Source organism: Ochotona princeps, chromosome 18 (genome assembly GCF_030435755.1).
Source record: "Ochotona princeps isolate mOchPri1 chromosome 18, mOchPri1.hap1, whole genome shotgun sequence".
NCBI lineage: Eukaryota > Metazoa > Chordata > Mammalia > Lagomorpha > Ochotonidae > Ochotona > Ochotona princeps.
In genome coordinates this window covers 38,640,659-38,665,436 of record NC_080849.1, presented here as the reverse complement: position 1 = coordinate 38,665,436, position 24,778 = coordinate 38,640,659, and the positions used below count along the sequence as shown (strand labels likewise).

At 41.3% G+C, this 24,778-nt stretch overlaps 1 protein-coding gene across 6 annotated transcripts in view; it reads right to left on the bottom strand.

The window, feature by feature from the left end:
• The window catches only part of OSBPL1A (oxysterol binding protein like 1A), a 197,820-nt gene that overhangs the window by 76,739 nt on the left and 96,303 nt on the right, over positions 1-24,778 (bottom strand). For all 6 annotated transcript variants that reach the window (XM_058677085.1, XM_058677086.1, XM_058677087.1 and 3 more), the window contains one exon: positions 3,340-3,502. In XM_058677085.1, coding sequence (XP_058533068.1) covers positions 3,340-3,502 — 163 coding nt within the window. The remainder of the gene's footprint in view (positions 1-3,339; positions 3,503-24,778) is intronic.

The following is a 24,778-nucleotide window of genomic DNA, read 5'->3' as shown; positions in this document are numbered from 1 at the left end:
GTGGGTGCAAGGTCCCAAGGCCTTCAGCCGTCCTCGACTGCCTTCCCAGGTCACAAGCAGGGAACTGGATGGGAAGCGGGGCTGCCAGGACAGGAACTGGTGCCCATATGGGATCCTGGCACGTGTAGGGTGAGAACTTTAACCACTGGGCTACCATACTGGGCCCTGGAAAGTAGTCCCACAACTGCAGAATTAAGTATTTCTACAGAAGTAATTCGCCTTTGATTTGTACCATTTACATCTTTTTCCAGGAAGGTATTTACTTACAGTTGTATTAGAAATCTTACTTGACATCCTTTCATTCTTATACACACTCACATACATACTCAGTGACAATGAGAAGCTGTGTGAGATTTTGATTCTTCCCAGTAATTTCATATAACAAAATTCAAGTAATCATGAGAAGGCAATCTCAGCACTGTGTGGCATTTATGAAACCTATAATCACTAAACATATGTGAAAAGTTAATTTTCTCAAGAGATTCCATGGGATGCAAAACTTTTTAAACTAGGGCCTGGCATGATGGCTCAGTGGCTTAAATCCTTGCCTTGAATATGCAGAGACCTCATGAAATGCTGGTTTGTGTCCCGGCTGCTTCACTTCCCATCTAGCTTGTGGCCTGGGAAGGCAGCAGAGGATGGCCCAATGCATCAAGGGACCCTGCACCCACGTGGCAGATCCAGCAGAAGCTGCTAGCTTCAGATAGGCTCAGCTCAGCTCTAGCTGTTGTGGCCACTTGGGTAGTGAACCAGCAGATGGAAAATCTTTCTCTTCTCTCTGTAAATCTGCATTTCAAATAAAAATAAAAATAAGTTTTTAAAAACTTACTATACTGTACCGCTGGTTCTGCATCAAGGTTTACCTCTGCATCAACAACATTCCCCTTGATCCAGCACATTTGAAACAAATGTCAGGCATATAACAAGGACAAACAGGAAATCACATGGCCTAGTGGCTAAGATCCTCGCCTTGATCCCATGTGGCCGCTGGTTCTGATCCCGGCAGCTCCACTTCCTCTCTATATCTCCTCCTCTCAGTATATCTGACTTTGTAATGAAAATAAAATAAATCTTAAAAAAAAAAAAAAAGAAGGTAGTAAGATGACAGGTACCAGAGGAAAAGAGGAAGAAATGGTCTCAAGTTGGGGGTAAGAGAGGTTGGAGGTGGAGGAGGAAGTGCAAACAGTGACGTGGAAAGACTAAAGTGGAAAGATGAAGTCATTCAAGTGAAGGTTGCTGTGATCTCAAAGAATTGCATGGCTAGGTCAACAATAAGTCAGAGCATTTGGTTCTCAACCTTCCTGCAGTTTCTACATTCACACAAATGATCCCTGTAATTTATGGGAAGAAAGAGTAAGAATGGCACAGAAAGGCTAGCATATTTCAGGCACCTGCAGCAGAACCTGGGTGGGCCATACAAGTCAAGACACAGCAAGTACTCAGTGGGCACCTGTTTCTCCCTTCATTTCCAACATCCACAGCAGAATGGGTTGACTCATGTAAGCTCTTGTACTCATCCTCCTGATCCTTCCCCACTCAGCAATCCACAAAGCAGAAGCTAACACAAAGCACATCACAAGCCAGTAAGAACTGGCACCTAAGAGAAAATAAATTTGCCAGACCTCATCTAAGTATTATAGTTCTTATTTTCTCTTCTCTCAGAGAAAACCATGGAGCCATGGACTTCCACAACCTTTTAAACAACCCTTAAAAAAAATGAGCTAGAGCTATAACACTGATTTTATAGATTTCCAAGACAAATTTTCACATGATAAACAGATGCAGCCCATGGCTCAGCTACTTCTATTCAAAATAGAAACCCATATGCATATAAGCATGTATATATCCTTAAAAGGGGGCTAGAGTAAATCTACAGTTACCAGGAAGTTCATGGCCACTTAGGATAAGGAGTGGGTGAAGGGAATTTCACTGACTTTTATATGTGCAGAGCTGGAACTGGGACCAAGATACTCAATATGGAATGTGGGTATTTCAAAAACCATGTTAACTAGCCACTGCACTAAATGCCTGCCCTTGAAAACATTTTTAAAGTTTTTCCCTACCTTATACCCTTTACAAAAATCAATTCAAAATAGATCAAAGATCTAAATGTAAAACCATGAAACTTGAGAGAAAAAAAGGGAAACATTACAAGGCACTGGCATACTTAGGAAAAATTTTAAGACCCCGAAAACAGGCAAAAATAGAAAAAATGGATTTACATCAAACCAATAAGCTTCTGCACAGCAAAGGAGACAACCTGAAGAGAAAACTGACAGAATGGAGAGAATGATATACAGCTGACAGCCAGGTTATAAAATTCCAAAAACCCAACAAAATAATCTGGTTAAGAAATGGGCAAATCATTTACAGATTTTTCAGAAGAAATGCAAATATACATAAGAGATGCTCAGTTTCACTATTCATCAAGGAAATGCAAATAAAATCCACAATGAGGTATCAGCTCACTCCAGTTATAATGGCTACTATCAAAAACTTAAATAAAAAATCCCACTAAAAGTCAACTACCATATGACCCAGATATCCCATTTCTGAGGAGGTAGCCAAAGGAAATGAAATCAACATAGGAGAAAGATGCTTATACTTGCTACTCGCATGTTTATTTGCAGCACAGCAACAAAGGGATCAACCTAGACATCTATCAATGAATGAATAGAGAAATTACAGCATACGCACACACACACATAGACATACACACACACACACGGGAATATCATTCAGACTTAGCAAAGAATGATACCCGAACTCTGGCAATAAATAAATGGAACTTGAGATCACCATACTATGTGAATAAGCCAGAAACACAATTTTTTTCTCTTATTTGTGAAAGTGTGTCTGTGCTCATACACTTTAATGTGTGTACACCACACTACTTGTTATACACGCATATATATATTAGTCTTGACTGAATTATACCCCTTATGTAATTATGTACTTTTCCCCTCATTGTATATTTTTCATGAATCCTACGCTAAATGTTATTAATAAATCTACCTTTGCTTAAAAAAAACATATGCATGTGTGTGTATGTGAAACAGGATGAAGCATTAAAAACTTTTTTAAAAAGACTATGGAAGATTGCTTCTCGGCCTTTTGGCTAAGATCACATGTAAAAGACTATGGAACATAAATAATTGAAGTGCCTGGCTCTTTGTATTCACTTTTGTGCCTTTAATCCCCTAGTCCCTCCAATAACTGTCCTATGGACATCAGCTATACTGACACATCTTGCTCTCTCGGAGGACGCTCAGGGATCCTCAGGTGGCAGCCATCCTCTGGGGATATGGAGGGGGTGGACTCTCAGTGGCCACAGGTTACCTGAGATCGCATCGTAGAACTCGTCCTCGCTAAGGATGTCGAGAGGTGGGGATCCTTCAACCAGTGACTGCTCTAGTTCATGATGTTCAGTGGCCAGAGTCTCCAGTGCTTCAGACAAAATTTTGTTTTTTTCTTGCTCCTGTTCCAATTTAAAGTTCCTCACCTAGAAGAAAATAAATATACAAAAAGGACTTCAGAGAGAGAGGCAACAGAGTCTTACTCACACAAGGTGAAAATCACTTGCTTTTCATGAAGTTCAACAGCAGTATGAGAAATGAAAACAGTCACGTTACAGACACATGGATGAATGAGCAAAATTACTAAGCTAATTTTGTTCTTCCCGTGGGGCCTTTTCTCACAACAGCTTAGCTAATGAAAACAGATTAAGAACCAGCAAACAAATTCAGCTCAAATGATCAGGATCTTAGAATAAGCACAACTGTCAATCCAGAAATGACAAACACTTTACCTAGAGTCTCTCTTCCCTCTCTCTGAACTTAAATCATGTAAGAAACCAGTTTCAGCAAGGTTTTAGGCAAAATAATTAAAAACAGTTCAAATATTACAATATATACCACATCAAAGCATAAGATGTACTTCCAAAATACCAAATGAAGACAAATGAGTTGCCCAGGAATGACCACACACATTTTAATTTCTACTTCTGAAGTCCTTCCTTGGGTTTCAACCCCATGTTCTGCCTTTGAATTAGTATAAAAAGCAGACAGCTGACAGAAAATGGCAAAGTCCGTTCTGACCTTGAGTCCTCTGCAGACTGTCTCTTGCACCTGACCCAGAGCTTCTCCATCTTTGCAGCTGAGTGAAACCCTCTGCAACTGAAGGAACCCCATCCTCATGAAATAACACACACTGGATTTGCTAGGGACAGCCTCATCTATCTCTGTAACACAATCCTGGAAATGCCACTCTTCCTTAATCTCGCTCTATTTCTAGAGCTGACCCACCACTGGCTGAGGAACCATGAGGCTGGGCTCCATCATTTGTGTTCCAAAGACTCTCGTCCTTAGTTTCTTTACCTGTCAGAGGCTCCTAGACTCGCAGCAGTTGAGAAAACAGGACTGTGGTGCTGATGCTGGGTGTGAACCAGGCACCCTGCCCCTCTGCCTTTCTTCTCTCCACCCTGAGTAGTCTGTGAATCCAGGCCCAGGGCTGCTCCACCATTCTGCAAAGAGCTGGGTGGGGTAGCCTCCGCCATCTCCAGGCTCCAGGTCTGCAGGCAGTGCTCTCACACCTGCTCTTCTGCATTACTCACTCAGTGCAATCTAACCCTTTCCCTTCCTCTTGTTGCCTCTAGCATTCCCTTTCTCAAAGCCTCCCAGCGTGAGGTTTTTCCTTTGCCAGTTGGACTCTGGAGCCCCATGCAATTGTGATCCCAAGAGCCACAAGCCAGGTACAGCACTGAGTGGCCAGCACATGACTTAAGACACAGTGATAGCTAAATGCTAGGCTCATAGCACAAATGGGGTTAAATCTCAATTATCTTGGGAAGGGCTAGTCCTCAGGCACCTGTGCTGTTTATCATTACAGTATGACAGTCACCCGACTATAGCTATTAGAGCTGTGGTAATGAAATAAAAATAGCAAGAAATGTGAGGCAGTAATGAGTGGAAAAGACGCACAAACCTGACAAGTTATCTACATAACTGCAATTTTTAGGAAAAGAAAAAATGCCTGTGACTATTTCTATAATTGCAATGTACCTCCAAGAGAGGAAACATGCTACAGGTAGAACTGTAAAAAATTTTAAAAGCTGCTCCGCTTCTACGGTAACTAAAGGGTTTAACCCAGCAGGTAAACAGGGACTGCGAAACTGAGCAAAATGATCCTTTCTTTAAATGGAAAAGATCCATCGGCCCCATTTTGTAGATTCCAACAGACAAACTCCAAGAAGATCCAGATTGTTTCATCTCTGCCCACCCTCTCTCTCTGGTTTGATTCTTTGAAAAGCAAAATGCTAATGTGTTGCTGACACTGCACCTTTGCATGTAAAAATCAAATCATCACCTCTACTTGACAGAATACTAGCATTTTACCATCTAGATTTATCTAGCAGATTTCAGCAAAGTAGCAAAATAAATGACCAAAGGCCAAAAATATCCAGGCCCCTCAACAAAAGCTTATTCAAATTCAATTCCTCCCCTATCCATCTAAAATAAGGATCACTTTACTGCTGCCACATCTATATCTGTTCTCTCTTGCTCTGAAGAGAAAGAATAGGCGAGGAAGAGGCTCTAACCACATTCTATTTTTCACTGTGCTTTATCATCTTTCAATTGATTTGAACGTGCTTTTATTCATTTCAGGCCTAACAGGATTCTCTGCATGGAAGACACCTTACTATGAACAGCCCACCCACCTCCACGCCTGGCCCAGCCCCACAAATAGGCAACCTCTCCCACTGCGTAAGTGACGTGTGTAAGAGCACAGAGGTATACATCACAGACTCAGTACTGGTAATGAATGGGTGCTCACTCTCATTGCTTGAGAGCTTCAGTTGAAGAATACTTTGTGGCCATTAACACCTTCTAGTCACTTTCAAGGGACATTGGAACAGAGTACTTCCAAATCCTCCACCATCGCAACACTTCACAACAGTGAGGGGAATCTTTCCTGTAAAGTGCATGAAGAGCTGATGACAAAAATAGGCAGAGGGTAACTTCACAAGATAGCCACCTGATTTTCAGTTTCTACACTCCCCTTTGCTAGCTTAGCAACTATTCTCTAACAGAACTATCACCTTCTGTGCAATGCCTCTTTTGTTAACTTCCAACACCAGGCGTCCTGATTCATTTACCATCTTTCAATACACACCTTCTCAGCATTAGCTTTTTAAATTCTCAAATTACATTAATTACCCTTGTTATTATTAAATAAGGGATGTTCCTCAAAGAACTAGATGACACCAATGTGTGTTTATAATTATATTAGAACATTTCTAGAATAAGACTGACATTGTAACTTTCAAATAGAAGAGATAAGGTACATACTCCCAGCTTTTATGAGCGTCCCATAACAAAAATCAACACAATGTTAAACAAATATTATGATAAGTGTTAAACACTTAATTACAAAAAATTTAAGGATTGATTCATCAGGTGCTTAATAGTAGACAACGCTATGTCCATAGTCCCTTAACAAGGAATACAAATTTAAGCTCATCTGCTGGTCTCTTCAAACCACTTCACCACATCAGTCTTTCATTCCACTGCATTCCATTTTGTGTTAATACGTGAAATCTGCAGTGAACACTTGCAAGTGAATGAATGCCAGCAAAAGAATCTAGAGTCTTAAAAACAGCTATGTGCTGCCCAGCTTATATACATTTTCTCTCTCTCCCATAATAAGGTACTCTGTCATTTATCTATTTAACAGAGGTTAAAGGAGGTAAAGATGATCATTAAATCTGGCAAAGATACACTACTCAGTGAGGAATCGGTGATTAGTATTCACAGAACATTGCATTCAAGTACCCATTTATAAGAGGTGAAATTTTGGCTGCAATGGTCAATCTGGTTTAGTTCTTCCAACTGGTCACATTTCAGTTAGTTCAACAGTACTGGCCTTATTCATTTCTTATAATTGCAAGTATAGCCACAAAGAATGCATCAGATACTGAAAAGTTACTCTTAGATTTAAAAATAGAACAATTTATCCAGTTTTATCTTTAAGCTAAGGAACAACAGTGATACTTTTGTGGTTACGGGATTAAGAATATTCTTGCTTCCAAGTAGGTGACTCAGGGAGCCAGTGTGGAGGCCCAGCATTCTAACTCTCCACCTCAGGCCCTGGCATCCCATATGGGCACCAGTTCATGTTCCACCTGCTCCCCTTCCAATCTACATCTGTTAATGGCCTTGGAAAGCAGAGGAGGATAGTTCAAGGCCCAGGGCCCCTGCTCCCATGTGGGAGACGTGGAAGAAGCATCTGACTCCTGGCTTCAGATCAGCTCAGCTCTGGCCATTGCAGCCATTCGGGAAAGAAATTAGGCGACTTAGTCACACCATACTATTGCAAGGCAGCTAAAACAAAGTGTGATCATTTTTAAAGTTCCTAAAAGCTCTGTGGTCCATCAGTCCATCAGATGGAGAGCCCCCATGTCACATACAAAGAGTCAACACTACCTATACTGACAGCTGATTCCCACTCTCATCCCCAGATTCGGGGAAATTAAACTCTGATCTTGTGTCTAAGGCATGACATGGAATGGAAATCGGTCCCTATGTTAGTTTAGTATGCACATGCTTGGACAGACTTACACAGCACAGTGCACACATTACATTTCAGAGTCTTCCTGGACTCTAACAACCTTCTATACCATCCCTCACTGCTTTTAAAATGTAACTAATTTTCTCTGGCTCTTGAAAACTGCTTTCAGTCCTTCCTACCACCAGATAACATGACTCATTTATGGGTCAATATTAAAGAATTCACAACAAATCTTCCTCAGAAGGGTAAATGGACCTGAGACAGGAGGAAACAAATGAGGCAAGGCTGTGTGTAGACAGGGCGATGTGAGTAGTGGCCATCACTCTGAGAACTAAGGCTTTGACTCCGAAGGGAATGAGAAGCCACTGAAGATGCAGCAGAAGTTATCTTATTTTATGGATATTTGCATGACTGTCCTAGCTGTGATGCTGAAGGGGCCTGGGACTGAGCTGGACAGGAGGCAGAGCAAGCATGGACTAATCCCTGAAGATTCAACTGTAACAACTGCAATAGAAGACAGGTAACAGCAACACAAGTGCTGAGGTCAGATTTGGGCTAAACCTTAAAGGGAGTCCTAAATGATTTGAAACAGAGTAATACAGGAAAAAGGTGGAAACCATGGTTTTGCCCTGAGCAACTAGAAGAACAGGATGATTGTTACCTAACCCAGGAAAGACTGTAGGAGGAACAGGGAGCATGAGAAATGCAGGCATTCACAAATAGGTTATACCATGAGCTGTAAGACCAGATCGGATCATCCAAGGGCAAAGTAAGGGAGAAATGAGAAGAAATCCAAGGACTGAATCCAAATAGGAGATGACAAAGAGCTAGCACAGACCAAAAAGATGTAACGTGAAAACCAAAAATACACACTATCTTGGAATTATAAAACTTTAGAGGAAAAAATACTATATCAAACACTAGGAGGTCAGAGAACCAAAAATTCCACTGGTTTTTGGTGACATGGAGGTCACTGGTACAGTCTACAAGTGCAATGCTAGTGAGCATGAAAGGGACACTTGAGTGGGTAAAATCAAGAGAGGCTACAGTCATTCTTACCAAGTTCAGCTCAGACAGGAAGGACAGGACTGAGGCAGTTTGTGGGTTCAATTAGATTTTATTATGAAAGACAACCTGGTCTGCTTATTTACACTGATGAGGAAAAAATCAACAGAGAGAGGGGAATTAGTGATATAGGAGTGAGAGGAATGAATTGCTGGAATGTTCTTGAGTTTGCAAAAGGAGATGGACTCTAACCCACAGCGTACCCATGGTCTTTGCTAAGGTGCTGGCGGTTCATCCTTAACTGCAGAAGTGACGCATGGGGCATGTGTGCGTGTGAATTCACACGGCGGAGTCCTTAGCAAGGTTTTCTTCTCTCATCACTTCTGCTGTCTAGAGCAAAGAGGATATGGAGAACAGGTGGCAGATGACAAGAGGGTCCCAACATAAGATATAGTAAGCAGACCAGTTTCCTAACATATTCAGCTTAAAAAAATGTACATCCTGAGAGTGAAAATACAAAGCCTCCTCTTTAGACTGTTTAGCCCAACAAATGAGAATTTTTAAGCTCCGTCCCTTTGCTCAAGAATTGATTGTACCTAGGCCTAGGCACCATTTTAAAAAATACTACATTTCTAGCTGGCACTGCCAAGTTTCTCGATGTGGTCCAAGCCAAAAAGAAAGGAAGTCCCATTCAGAATTACCCTTGCCCCTGAGTATTCACTCAGGCACCATCAAGGGAGGGAAGGTAAGGATCTGAATGGTTGTTGCCTTGCTGACAGGCTGGAAGTGAGATCATCTCACTTTGTCAGAAAACAGTTGCTGATAATAATCTGTTTGCTCGATGACTTTCAAAATGTACCTTCAGACATTTACAAGGAGGCATAATTTGGTCTAAGACAAAGCTCTGTGAACTCTTAGAAGCACTTAGAAACATTCCCCACTCAGGTGGGGAATGGGGAGAGGCAGAAAAATAAATACTTGGTTTACAGTTTCTAAAAAAAGCTACATGATAATGATACTTGGAAAAAAAATCAATATAAGCCCTGAATAGTTGGCCCTTATTTCTGTCAGAATACTTTAAAAATAACTAACCATTAAAAATAAAATGGAAGACCAGTGCCACACACAAATAGAAATGTAACGGGTTTCTCTTTTACATATGTTAAAAAGCAGGAAAGAAAAATCTCTTTGGAAACACAAATAGGGTCCCCTCCCTGGAGTACCATGCACTTCACTGCCTTGTTAATGGCTCTGGCATTTAGTTACTTTCTTCTCAACAGCAAAACTGAACCACTTGACACTGTTTGTAACACTCACACAAGGAACTTCCACTGTAATTTAAAATCTCAATCATTACATATTATACAATTCAGAAGGTTATATTCCTCAAAGTGCTATATACCTCAATGTGTAATTCCCAAATTATTCCAGGTTATAGTATAGCAATAAAAATTTCAACAAGCTTTTACATTTCATGGAAAGCAGACAACATTAACCAACTTAAGACAGGTGTTAAACATAACATAAACATTTCAATTTAACATAATAGAACAGAACTGGCCACTTAAAACAAAATTCTCAACCAACTTATTCAATAAAGATTCTACAACTTCTAACAATCTACTCTCAAATCTCACAATTTCTTGTTTCATTAATGTTCCTGGGGCTGGCATTGTGGCACAGCAAGTTGAGCCCCGTCTGTGATGCTGACAACATACATGAACAGGTATTTGGTTTCAGGCTGCTCCACTTCTGATCCAATCATGTTAATGAACAGAAAGCAGCAGAACATGGTACAAATGCTTGGGCTCTGCCACCCACCCACACGAGAGACCTGGATGGAGTTCCTGGCTTTGAGACAGCCCAGTTCTGGCCAGTGTGGGAGAGGATTGAGAAAGTTGATGGAAGATCTGTCTTTTCCTCTAATTCACACTCTTTTCACACAAAAACTTTTTTTAAAAAAAGCATCTGTTTCTAATTGCATCCTCAGTGGTTATGAAACATACTCAGTGTTGAAAAAAATCTTTAAATGAATAAATAGGTATATAGTGAAACAAGGTGGTCTTAGGCAGTTAGTTCAGGGTCAGGAGTTTGGAAGTCACACCTCCCCCATGAACCAGACTCTTTCTGCCCACCTATGACTCTCACTTATCACCTGGAACCTAAGATTGGGTGTGATTGTGTTGTTGTATAACCACTCCCCTCTCGAGCCCCCATAAAGGCCCAGGATAGGAAGGGGCTTGCTCTCTTGGGTCATGTGCTTCCATAGCTCTTGCTCACCAACTCTTGGCCTCCCTAGCACCTCCGTGCTCTCTGGCTTCCCGTGGACAGATTCCGAGGACAGGCAGCCCCTGAACACAGCCCCTATGTCTGTATTCCTCACCTTCTGTTCACTGCTTGAACGACTCAGTAAAGATGCAAATGCGAAGATGCTTTGTATTTCTAATTTGTGTACTTTCAACAGTTCCAGGAGAGGTAATGCCCAGCAGTAGTGGAATGTGGACAGAGAAGCCAGAAAAAAATGAATGCTTGCAGCTTTGTGTGTCCAGGTTATCTGCCACATGTCTCTTAGGACAATTTATACTACTGGGGAAGCTGGAACATAGTTCTTCAGTTCAATGGATGGGTTTCATGGTAATGACCATTTGTTCCTCTCAGTGTTTCAATTCAGATGAGATAGCCATGTGGACTTGTCATCTGCTAATTTCTAGGGGACTCTATTATCACCAAGTCTGGTTAATGAAGACTCCTCAGTACATCCTAGAATTGTCTGGCATGATATCTCTCGCACCACACAACAAAGCAAAAGGACAAGACCGCTTTTCTATTCCTGAGACGATCTCCTTAAACAATACTAAGTATTTCAAAGTTTATAAAGAAGGATATAATCTGAGCACAAGGCCTTAAACAATATCTGAGAATCTCAATAATCTTAACTTCAGCATCAATTCATCCAGCAAGAAAAAAAAGTGAATTCCAGAGCATTTGTGTATAAAACACTGTCAAAGTTTAAAAAAAGCATCTTTTACAGACAAACTGTTCATTAAATCCTAACAATCTTATGAGGAATGTACATTTAAAAGGACACACAGATAAAATGAGGATTAAAAAGTCAAAACTGGTGGGTCTGGTATGGCACCTCTGTGGCTAAATCCTCTGCTTGCACGCTCCAGGAAAACCATATGGGCACCGGTTCGTGTCCCAGCTGCTCCACTTCCCATTCAACTCCCTGCTTGTGGCCTGGAAAAGCAGGGGAAGATGGTTGCAAGCTTTGAGACCCGGCACCCACCCTGGGAGACCAGGGTAAACACCTGGCTTCAGATCAGCTCAGCTCCAGCTGTTGTGGCTACTTGGGGAGTGAACCACTGGACAGAAGATATTTCTGTTTCTTCTTCTCTCTGTAAATCTGACTTTTCAATAAAAAAATAAATCTTAAAAAAAAAGTTCAAGTTTGTAAAGATAATACAGATGTTGTAGCAGCAAATCCCACAAGCTGTCCAGCCCACGGTGTTGTCAGTAATTCTTCAAATAACAACATTGAGGAAAATAAGTAATCATGCGTCTTTAAAAGCAGGTTTTACCTGCTTTCCTTTTGCATGGGGTTACTTGAAAGGTAAATGGTGGGGAGCTGGCAGAGGAATTCAGAGTTACATGGATTACAGGTCCAAATTCACCTGGTCTACAGTAGGGCATCCCCTAGATTGCCTTTCAGGAATCACATTACCGAAAAATGATATTCCTAGGGCAGAACACAGGTACATCAGAAGAGCTTCTCAATGCAGGCACTGGTGAATTCATTCCCTTCTAAAATGCTGCTCAGAGCAGAGGTTCCCAACAACAGCCAGCTAGCAGGGTCAGCTTAGATTCCCATGTGTGCATGTGTGTGTGTATCAATAAGATGGGCCAGTTCCAGCCCTACTTCCAAGAATGAACAAGATTTGTATATTAAGACAGACTACTGATTCTCCCCTTTTTTTCTTAGAATACCCCAACTTACTATCCGGTAGCACTGTCCCCCCAAGCAGTAAGACTATTTCTCTGTCTCTGGCAGCCATGGTCTGTGATTAAACAAGTGTTGTATAGAACCTACCAGAGCTATTAATCAGAAGGACCCACCTCCTTCCTGTTGACTAGAATTTGACACCTGACTGCCACTGGAGGCCCACAAGGACCGCCTCCTATACTCTTTAAGGTGACAGAAACATGAATCTCTAAGCAAACGCGATCTTGTTTCAGACATTTTTCCTTGTTAAATGATAAACCAGACTATTCTCACAAAATCTATTCTCTAGAGTCTCACCTTAGTTTAAAAAAAAATGAACACACAACCACATCAAAGGCACAAGAAAAATCTGCTATAAAAACCATATCAGCAAAATAAAATGACTACAAAATGGGGGAAAATTTTTGCAAATCATAGATCTGACAAAGGTCTAATCTAGATTATACAACTGTATACAAATAAAGAACTCTGTAGTGTGCAAAGATCTTCTCCCATTCTGCGGGTTGCTTTTTTACTTTGTTGATTGTTTCCTTTGCTTCATAGTTTGATGTAGGCCCATTTGTTTATTTTGGTCTTGACTGCTATTGCTTTTGGTGTGTTTTTTAGGAAGTACATAAGTGATAGGGGGCTAATCTCTAGAATATACAAAGATCTCCAGAACCACCAAAACAAACAAACCTCTCAAGAAATGGGCACAGGAAATGGGCAGACATTTCACAAAGGAACAAACCCAAATGGCAAACAAACATATGAAAAAATGCTCAAGTTCCCTGGCAATAAGGGAAATCCAAATACAGACATCAATGAGGTACCACCTAACACCAGTAAGAATGGCTCACATACAAAAAAACACCAACAACACTTGCTGGCGAGGATGCGGGGAAAAGGGAACTCTACTCCACTGTTGGTGGGGCTGCAGGCTGGTACAGCCTCTATGGAAATCAGTATGGAGAACACTCAAACAACTCAAAATCAACATACCGTATGATCCAGCAATAGCACTCCTAGGAATATATCCAGAACACTTGTTTTATAAGAAACTAACATGCACTCCTATGTTCATAGCAGCACAATCAGTAATTGCAAAAACATGGAAGCAGCCAAAATGCCCATCAGCAGAGGACTGGGTAAGAAAGCTATAGTTCATCTACTCCATGGAATACTACTCAGCTATTAAAAAAAAAAACAAAATGCAGTTCTTTGTGGCCAAGTGGGCCAAACTGGAAACCATAATGCTAAGGAAAATGAGCCAATCCCAAAAGGTTAAATACCACATGTTTGCCTTAATTTATGATGATATGATGTTATGTATAACATGTTATGTTATGTATGTTATATGTTGTGTATAAACTAAAATTGAAATGTCAATGAGGTGGTCACAGAGGTGGTTAAGAACTCGCATTTACTTTCTTTTTTTTTAAAAGATTTTATTATTATTGGAAAGCCGGATATACAGAGAGGAGGAGAGACAGAGAGGAAGATCTTCCGTCCGATGATTCACTCCCCAAGTGAGCCGCAACGGGCCGGTGCACGCCGATCCGATGCCAGGACCAGGAACATCTTCCGGGTCTCCCACGCAGGTGCAGGGTCCCAAAGCTTTGGGCCGTCCTCGACCGCTTTCCCAGGCCACAAGCAGGGAGCTGGATGGGAAGCGGAGCTGCCGGGATTAGAACCGGCGCCCATATGGGATCCCGGGGCTTTCAAGGCAAGGACTTTACCCGCTAGGCCATGCCGCCGGGCCCTCGCATTTACTTTTAACATATTGGTTACTCATTACTATGTCAATTAATTCCATAATGATGTAAATTTTTGCTGATGGTATGTTGGAGCTTTTAATTCATCGGGATGATACTCTGCTGGCTCTGTCTTCAGACCAGAGAGGGTATACCTAAGAAGCCGTTGAACTTGACTGGACAATAAGATGCTGGACTCTATGTTTGGTATATGCTTGCAATGGGGGAATCTCAACTGAACTTGAACTGTGGTTATGCAACAAGGTGGAGGAATCCACCATAGGGGTTGGGAGAATCCAAGTACCGATGAAACTGTGTCACATAATACAATGTAATTAATGAATTAAAAATAATAAATTAAAAAAGCAAAAATAAAAAAGAAAGCTATGGTTCATCTACTCCATGGAATACTACTCAGCTGTTAAAAACAAAACAAAACAAAAAAAAAACGAAATTCAGTTCTTTGTGGCCAAATGGACCCAACTGGAAACCATTATGCTAAGGGAAATGAGCAAATCACAAAAGGTTAGATACCATATGTTTGCCTTAATTTAAGGTGAAATGATGTCACTCCAAAATATAGTACCTGTAAATTAATATTATTTCAACCTCAAACAGCCTGTATCACATGCAATAAGATACTGTAATGTAACCAATGAACCAACAATCAATGGGAGTCAGACTCCTTATGATCTACATCAAAGAACTGTAAAATCTAATATACTTTTAATGCCCTATGTTACTCCGTAATGGGTCAGAAGAGCAGAGAAATCTTGCACCTTCTTGGAATGTGTGAGGAAGACGTTGAAGTAAACCTATCAAGAATATAACAGGTAACTTATAGACAACAGACTCGAATCAGCATTAGACAATAGTAAAACTACAAAGACATACAGGGGGAATCAAGAGTGATCCTGACAACCTCTTAACAGGAGGTCATATGCACAGAGCAGGGGGGCACCCCAGAGTGGAGCAGGACAGGAGGCAGCTTGTATCCCAACCCTGCAGACTCCCGGATCCTCACCAAGGACTATCAGTATGGGCACCAAGGACTATATCCCAACTGCCAAGGAGACCACAGGGAGTTGGAATGCCCTCATAGGCCGAGAACTCTGAGGGCATCTACTCCCTTTCGGATCTCTCCCACATAGGATGGAAGATGCCCAGATCCTTCCTCACAGGATCTAATGTCATCGGAGCAATAGCCGGGAGCCCTGTGCGGACCTCAGAAACAGAAGAACAGTAAACTTCCTTCGGGACTCGGGAGGGGAGCTTTCTCTGGTCCTTACTTAGTTCCAACTTTGGATCCCCACCCTCTCTGGCACTGACCATCAGGGTCGCTCCAGAGGCTCCCCCTAAAAAATTAGACAGAAAACAACAAGGAAAGCTTAGAAACAGACAGGAAATGGTCAGCTTGGACTCACATATACCTTACTAGGTAGGACACAAAGACTAGTTACTATTCACTAAGGTATTGAAGATTTCTCTGCACACCCCTCCTAAAACTGTTCTGCGCCTCAACTGTTGGCATATGCCTTGTTAGTGTTATAAGCCAGTTTGGACTATCCTAAAATCTGCCAAGTTCAGTAAAAATTATGAGTCAACACTGTAAACAGCTAAATACAAAAATGAAAATAGACAGGAGACAGCTGAATAGTACCCTATAGCCATTTTAAGGTGTATAGCAGCCAGTTGTGTATAAACTAAAACTGAAATGTCAATGAAGTAGTCACAGGATGTGGTTAAGAAATTGCATTTTCTAACATATGGGTCACTCAATACCATGTCAATTAACTCCATAATGTTGTAAATTGCTATTGATCTTATGTTGTGGTTTTTCATTGGATGGGATGATATTTCATCAGCTCTGCTTTCAGACCAGAGATGGTCTCCCCAAGAAACTGTTGAATTTACCTGGAAAACAAGAAGCTGGACTCTATGCATGGTACATGCTTGCAATGAAAGAATCATAACTGGATTTGAATTGTAATACTGCAACAAGATGGAGGACTCCACCATAGGGGGAGGGCATGGTGAGGGGTTGGAAGAATCCCAGAGTCTATGAAACTGTCATAAAATGAAATGAAATAAAATACTCAACAAGCTAACCAATAACACAAAGATTCACAGAGGATTTGATCACACATCTATCCAAAGATGATCATCCAAATTTCAACAAGCACATGATGTTTAACCTTTTCAGTCATCAAGAGAATGCACATTGTAACCACAGAAACAACTTGCGTTGCTGGGAGGTGTTTGCTTTGCTTTAAGGAGGAAAAAAAATGGACAGAGACGGAAGCTTAGCTTAGCAGTTAAGAGACCCTCACTCTCTTGCAGTAGCTAGGTTCAATACCTGGCTTTGACTCCTGCCTGCAGTTTCCTGCTCATGTAGATCCTGGGAGGCAGCAGAGATGGTTCAAGTAATTGGGTTCCTGTACCCACAGGAGAGACCTGGTTTGAGTCCTTCTCTGGCACCAACAATGAAAGAGAACAAAATACTGATATATCCTCAAAATAATTTTTAAGTTAAAGAAGCCAGATCTCTAGTCTCAAAAATTATATACTTACAATTCCATTTACACGAAAATCCTACTAATCTCTAAATCAGAAAGCTACTATTACCTGTGGACAGGGATAGGAGAAAAAAAACTCAAGAGGCAGGAAGCAACTTTCAGAATGAATGAAGTATTTATGTTAATTGCAGTGATGGAAATAAATGCAGAAGCATACATTCAACCTCAGTAAGCTACCATTCTGCCATTTATTGTTCATCCATCATGCCTCAATAAAGTTATAAAAAAAAAAAACCAGGAGCAACAGGAAGGGCATAGCAAAAACTGTTCAAGTAATGACAAAGGGAGTTAAAATTACCTTATTCTTATGCTGCCTTTAAAATGTTCTGAAGACATTTAAAATATTTTCAGAGATGCTAAGATGAAAAATAATTCCTGAAAACTGATGATATCAAGCAGCATTGTGAACTTTATTTATAGGCTCATACACCAATATAAATAACCTGAAACACTACAATCTTGCCAGTGGTTGCTGGGTTCTGATACCTAAACATAACTTCACAGAAATAACTTTTGATATGTTCCTACACCTCCCTGTTTACATAAAATAATTGTATAATTGGCTTTTTAAAAAGATGTCTATTTAGGAACTGATGTTTACATCTTCAAATGTGCAATGAATCAAAGCTAAACAATGTTTGCAAGGTTTGCAGAATGTAGTTTTTTCTCAGATGTTGAGTTTGGGAGCCCTTGCTTGCAAAGCTTCTCCCTAAAAATAGCTTGCTCTTATGTAATCACCACAGACTGGTGTGTTTTATATATCCTTGAAATGCATTTCTTTTTAAAGATATATTTCTTTTAAAGATATATTACTACAGAGCAGTTTAATCACAACCTAACCAACCCTGATTTTCAGAAGTGATGCAGGGACTCCACAGGAAATGCAGGAAATGAAGCAGCACCCTGGCAATTGTAACGTAAACAAAGTTTATTTGGACTCTATACATCTTGTGTATGTTTTGATTTGGTTTTGTATCTCCTTTCCGTAAAAGAGAGAGAGAAAAAGAGAGAGAGAGAGAGAAAGAGGAATTATATTCTTTAGTTTATTTTCCAAAGGTCTACAGTAGGCAGGGCTTGGTCAGGTCAAAGCCAGGAGTCCAGAATGTCATGCATGAGTTGCAAGGACCCAAGTACTTGTGCCATTACCTGTTGTTTCCCAAGATGTGCATTAGCAGGAACCTAAATCAGAAGCAGAGCTAGGACTTCACTTAGGCATTCCAATTCAGCATCTCAACTGCTAAGCTAACACATATCCTTACAGAACATGTTTGAGGTGACTGATACGGCTGTTACCCCGAATGAAATCAACACATTGTAGATGTATTAAAATAACACACTGTACTCCTAAATACATGTAATTACCTGTGTACTAGTCAAAACAAAAATATGTATTAAACACAGAACATTTCTATTACTTCTTCCTCAAATTTTCATGTGTCTCTTCAGGCATTCCCGTTTTTTCTGCACTCAGATCATTTCTCTGCAACCCAAATTTGGACAGCTCTAATAAACACTTGAAAGCAAATACTGCTGCTCTAATACTCATGTTTTATTTTTACCCATATCTTTCTTATAAATCAATAATGCTTATGAGCAAATAAAACTACACATAAAATACTGACTTATTAAAGCATCCAAAGTCATTTGAAAATTCCCAAAGTGCTAAAACAATGATCTTGACACATTGTGTTTTCCCTTCCTCAGGTAGCATTAATTTTTCTGATCTTTCCAACAGGAAAAAAAAATGCAGGCTTGACTATGAATTTGGTCCCAAGTGTCCTTTTCATATCCAGTATTAAGCAACTTCTGAGCAACTCAGAGTCAATTACTCTACTGTGCTCTTTATCCCAACCTGCATTTATCCGTCACCTACACCGTGTCATGCATACCAGGTGACAGGGAATGGCAGTGGATAAAATAGACAACAATCCCTGTACTCATTAAACTTACAGCCTACTGTGGTGAAGGCAGGCAGGCAGATCAGAGAAATACTCAGTGCTGTCAGTGGCAGACAAAAACACGGCTGTGAAGGAGTCCTGGGGGACAGGGCTGCCGTCTTAACACCCTGCAGCCAGGAGATTCGCAGAGTCGCCTGGCTTCAGGGCTGCCAGGAGCGCCAAGAGGCAGGCAAGCACAGCTGGGAGAACAGTCTCCTGCAGGAACAGCAGGAGTTCCTCAGCAGGCCTGGCTGGAGGGTTTACGGTACAGTGGGAAGCCCCTGTCCTTACTGCACAGCTGCCCATGTCAGAGGGCTGGCAGACACTAGCAATGCAAAGTCAACTCGAATACCATGCTCTGCACCCTGCCTTCAGGAGGACCTAGCCTTTGTTTCTGGATGACATGTTTTCAAACAAGCTTAGGATGGGTAAGCAAAGAGCAAAACAGCATGGTATCAGAGAAGGGGAAAGAATTTACTCCAAATAGCCAAGGAGCTGCCCCAAACAAGGACCCATGCCCTGCTGTAATGCCACAGAGCATAGGCCCCAAGTCTTGAATTTTCACAGGGCAAGGAGATTTTATGCTTGTTCCCCGATGTGATGGGTGTCTTCAAGAAATAATTCATGTAGAAGAGCATGGCAGCAGCCGTGCAAGCTCAGACCTCTGCATGTTTGCTCTAGGTTGGCGAGGTGTTAGGCTACATGTGTGGCTTATCTCATATACTGTTCCCCATCCACAAGCTTGAGCAGGAGGTAAATTGCCACAGATGAGGAAACCCCAGCTGGGTATCATGCCACGACCTGTCTAGGATCACACAGCTGGTGAGTGACAGGGCCTCTCTTCAAACCCTTTCTGACTCAGGCTGCACGCCCTTAGCCACTGGAGCATGCTGCCTGCATATCCACTGCTGAAGTGCTTATGAAGCACAAAACAGCCATACAACAGGCACAAGCTGAACAGACAATTCCTGCAAGCTGAGGAAAGCAGGGTGACTTGTAAGATCCCTTTCATAATTCTGTTGTGAAATTTTCCAAGATTCAATCCGAGTTTTAAAATCTTCCTTGACTACAAAGTTGTCAGAAATTTTGTATTCCTAAAGTACAGGCTAAAGATCAAGGCAAAACAATATAATCAGCACACATATTAAATGTCTGTTCAATTCCAATGCTCACAATTGTGATTTTCTTCCAGCTTTGAGCAATAAATATTCGAATTAATAGCTCCCATGTACAAGTGAAGGTGGGCCTGCTGTCCTTGGTGTAACAATTTCCATTTCTCAGATTTTTCTACTCAAACACGCCCTGCTTCTTGTTTTCCTATGCAAATTCCACAGAACAGAAAAAACACTTCAATTAAGTGTAATCAAACTATAGAAGCAAAACAACATTTGGGATCTGAAGTACTGAAAGATTAAAGTAAAACACAGGCTTATAAACTGAGTCTCAAGTCCATGAAAAACCTCCGGAATCATTCCTACTTGTGGAGCTGCTCTTCAGGGAACTGAAGGAAAGAAGAGGACACTAAGGAAGAATCAGGGCTGCACAAACTCCACTGCAAGCAGAGCCACTGCTACAGTCCTTGCTCAGCAGGGCAGCTAAGGGCAGCCATAACAAAAGACAGTATGGTAGCCTTCTGGTGAATATCTGGATACAAAATACTAATTACACCTGTACCACCTTCTTCCATACCACATCCAACATCTACGTGAATGACTACCATTAGAAAGGTGGGGGAGGGAGGTTGGGAGAGAGAGGAAACAAGAGGGAGGAGCATGTGAAGAAACTGGAATCCTGTGCGCCAGTGACAAGAACATAAAATGGGTGGTAGGTGCGGGCCAGTGGGTTAAGCCACAGTTTGGAATCCCACATCACGTACCAGAGTGTATCAGCACTTTGGATCCATCTTTCTGCTAATGTGTACCCTGGAAGACAGCAGATGAGGATGGCTCAAGTGTCTGAGCCTTAGTGCTCACATGAAGACTAGGTAGATTTCTGGGCTCCTACCTTCAGTCAGCCTGGTCCAGTCTTGGCTGTTAGAGGCATTTGGAAAGTGAACCAGCAAATGAAAGTTAATTCTGTTTCCTCCTTCACTGCAACAGCACCCGCACCCCCACCCCACCACCATCCTGCCTTTCAAAAAGATCAAAAAAAAAAAAAAAATTTAAAGAATATAAAACGGCAAATAAGGTGGTTCCTCAAAAAACTGAAAATAGGGACAGGCATTTACTCCAATGGTTAAGATGTTGGTTAGTATGCTCATGTCCCACACTGGAGTACCTAAATCTGCCTCCTTGTTCTCCCAAAAATAGCTTCCAGCTGATGCAGATGCTGAGAGGAAGAGCTTGAGAAGCTGGGTTCCTGCCACTCACATGGGTGACCTGGACTGAGATACCAGCTTCCAGCCTGGGCCTACTGTTAGCCATTGCAATGGGAAGCGACCCAGAACAGGCATCTGCTTATTCTCACATGCTTTGAAATAAGTTTTTAAAGTAACTTTCTATTTGAAAGACAGAATCACAAGACCTATCAATGACCATTTTTCAGTATATACTGAAAAGTGGTGGAAGCAGAGACTCAAACGTATTTTCACAATGTATGCATAGCAATGGTCTTTACAATGGCCAAAGGGGGGGAAGCAACTCGAGTGTCCACAGATGAATGTATAAACAAAATGTGGTGTACCTACGGAACAGAATTATTTGTATTCAGGCTTAGAAAGAACGAATTCTAACATGCTATAACATGGGATGGTTCTTATGCTAAAAGAAACGAATCAGACACAATAAGATAAATACTGCATGATTTCAGTTGTACAAAGTACTTTTAGGAGTCAAACTCACAAGGAGAATTGTGGGTACCACAGATTGAGAAAGGGATATAGGGTGTTCCTGTAAAATGGGTATGCTGTTTCAGGTGTGTAAGAAGAAAACATTTCTGGAAATGGATGTGGTCACAGTATCCCAACAATGTGATATATTTAATACCAGTGAACTAGATACTTAAGAACAGTTAATATGGGCCTGGCATGGTAGCCTAGCAGCTTAAATCCTCGCCTCACACAAACCAGGAACTCATATGGGCGCCGGCTCTAATCCTGGCATCCCTGCTTCCTATCCAACTCCCTGCTTGTGGCCTGGGAAAGCAGCTGAGGATGGTTCAAAGCCTTGTGACCTTGCACCCACACGAGAGACCCTAAAGAGGCTCGGGGGTCCTCGCTTCGAATCAGTGCAGCTCCAGCCGTTGCAGTCATTTGGGGAGTGAATCAACGGAGGAAACATCTTCCTCTCTGTCTCTCCTCCTCTCTGTACATCTAACTTTCTAATAAAAATAAACAAATCTTAAAAAAATAGCCAAAACGGCAAATAGTAAATCTTCATATATTTTATCACTAATAAAGTAATTTCCCCAAAAGATTAGACTAACACAACACAGTTATATTGACTCGTTCATATGAAAAGAAAAGTTCATGGTTGTAACATTTGCCATGTGTTTTAACTTGGATCCTTTAAGCCACAAAAGCCACTCTCAAAATGGATGTATTTAGACATAAAATTACTGGATAAAATAAACTATGTCCCTAACACTAACAATTAATTATTTAGTAGTATTTGCAGAAGAATCCCAAAGTATTAACATCATACATGAATGCACTCTGAGGCACAGCAACATTCACGCAACTCACAAGAAAACATTATCATGCAGTAATGGCCAAACTGTGAGGCTATGAAAATAAGAACAATTTCCGACATGGTAGTGGGGTAGGAGCTGCCAAGGACACAGCCTCACATCGACATAATGGACGTGCCACAAATCTGGTTCTAAATCCTCTTAAGGCCAAAACAGAAATATATTTAATTATGCCCTTTTAACTGTCCACAAGGAAAAAAAAGAATACCAGTACTTTAGGGAAAAGAAATTCTCTTTGCCCTTAGCTCTAATTTTTCAGCCAGGGTAATATATACAGAAATAAGAGTACAGAGAACAGAATAATCAAGCCATTGAAGCCAATTTTTTAAAGTCCTTTACGTAGAAATTGTGGGTATAAATGCAAATCACTACCGAGTGGGGGACACTTTTCTGAAAAACAACATAATGCGTTTTAGACTGAAGCATTCTGACAGTCTAATGTCATCTCAGAATAAAAGCTTATGGCTCTAGAGAAACAGACATATTCTGTATCCTTCCAAGATGTCAGACTTTCCAGAGTTCCATGAAGCAAAATTTCCACAAATAGATGAACAGTAATTTCCTACTGAGAGCCTAAGCTACACATACTCTGTGCAAAATCTGAAGACCTTTCAATACTTTTAGCCATCTGTTTCTAAATTTGGTATCCTTTTATCAGGTTGGCAGTGGCCAACACAGGTGGCCAAACCAGCTTTGAACTTGGGTGGATTGCCTGGGATGGGAACTTGGCCAGTAGTGAAGGTGCTGGTCAGGATACCTGCATCCAGCATCAGAATGCCTGAATTCTAGCTTACTGCAGCTTCACACCAACCTGACTCCTGGGAAGGAATGATGACCAAAGAAGCAGCTGGGTTCCTGCCACCCACGGTGCTGGGGGTGGGGCAGTGAACCAGCAAAGGTTGGTGATTGCTTCCTATCCCTGTCTTTCTGCCTCTCAAATTACTTAAAAATGGAACTTTACAAAAAAAAAAAAAAAAGTGGAATGTCATCGCCAATGGATGTGTTTTCCTAACTCGTACCGTGTGTGATACACTTGGATTGTCCTTCAGCACTCAGTGGAAGCAGTCTCTCAGAGCAGCAATCTGTTTTCTTCCCTTTTGTCTCCCTAAGTTCCAGCACAAATATGACCCTCTCTGCAGGCCCTAGACTCCTCCTCTGTAAGACACAGGAAAACACACAGATCATTTGACTGTATGCTGAGGAGGTACCTTAGTGGATGAGGGGTTGTGCTATGCCATCTGTCTTATGTATTGGCATCCACACCTGCCTCTACTCCACCCCCTTTCCTCCCCCCCCCCAAAAAAAAACACTTTGAGAACCATCAGACTAGATGCTGAACAATCAAAAACTATTACTTTAGGACTTTAAATTAATCTGTGATTAAAAAGTAAAATAAATACAAATGAAACCATCCAAAATTTAATCAGTTCTACCACAACAAGTTGCTAAAGACTATATTCATAAAGTAACATTTGTGATGAGGCCATTTAGAGCCCAGAATAACAAAGAAACCTTTACAGAAACCCTGTTCTAAGCTAGGCCTATTTCTCCAGTAAGTGAAAAAAGACCCAGCATTATCGGTAAAGGAATACACAGCGTCACTAAAGTATGCGTCTGCAGCCTGGGAAGCTCACAGTGCCCTGTGCCAGGGGACAGACATCTCCCTGCAATCTCTCAACCACTGGGCAGAACCCCTGTGCTTCTCATCACTCCTATCACCACCTACTGCCATCTATCACACCAGGCCACAGCCCACAGCCCACTTCTGCTCCTTCTCTGCCCTCTGAATTGTGGCCAAAAACATCTTAAGAGCTTTCCTCATGAATGAAGCACAGAAAAACTATCTCATATAAAACAGATGGATTTACCCTGATCTCATTTGCGTCTCTCTGAAACCTGTGGAGCAGAGACAAGGTCTGTGTTAATAATCCTACTATAGAGACAGATTGGGAGCTCAGGAATGAACTGCTCAAAGGGCAGGACTAGGGCTCTGCCGTGAAACTGGGGCCCCAGGACTCCAAACAGCATCAGGTTCCCAGGTGACCATCCACACCCTGTGTCCTTTGCTTTCCCCACACTCTCACTTGGTCCTCCTCAGTTGAGCTGAACAAGAACAATTATGTGACAATGACAAAACACCAATTATGTGACAATGACAAAACACTGAGGATCTTTAGAAAATGAGTGGCAGATCATGTTGACTTTTCCCAAGGTGCTGAAGAGAAAGGAAACATAATAGAAAATATTTGAACAAATGATAGAAAAATCCTC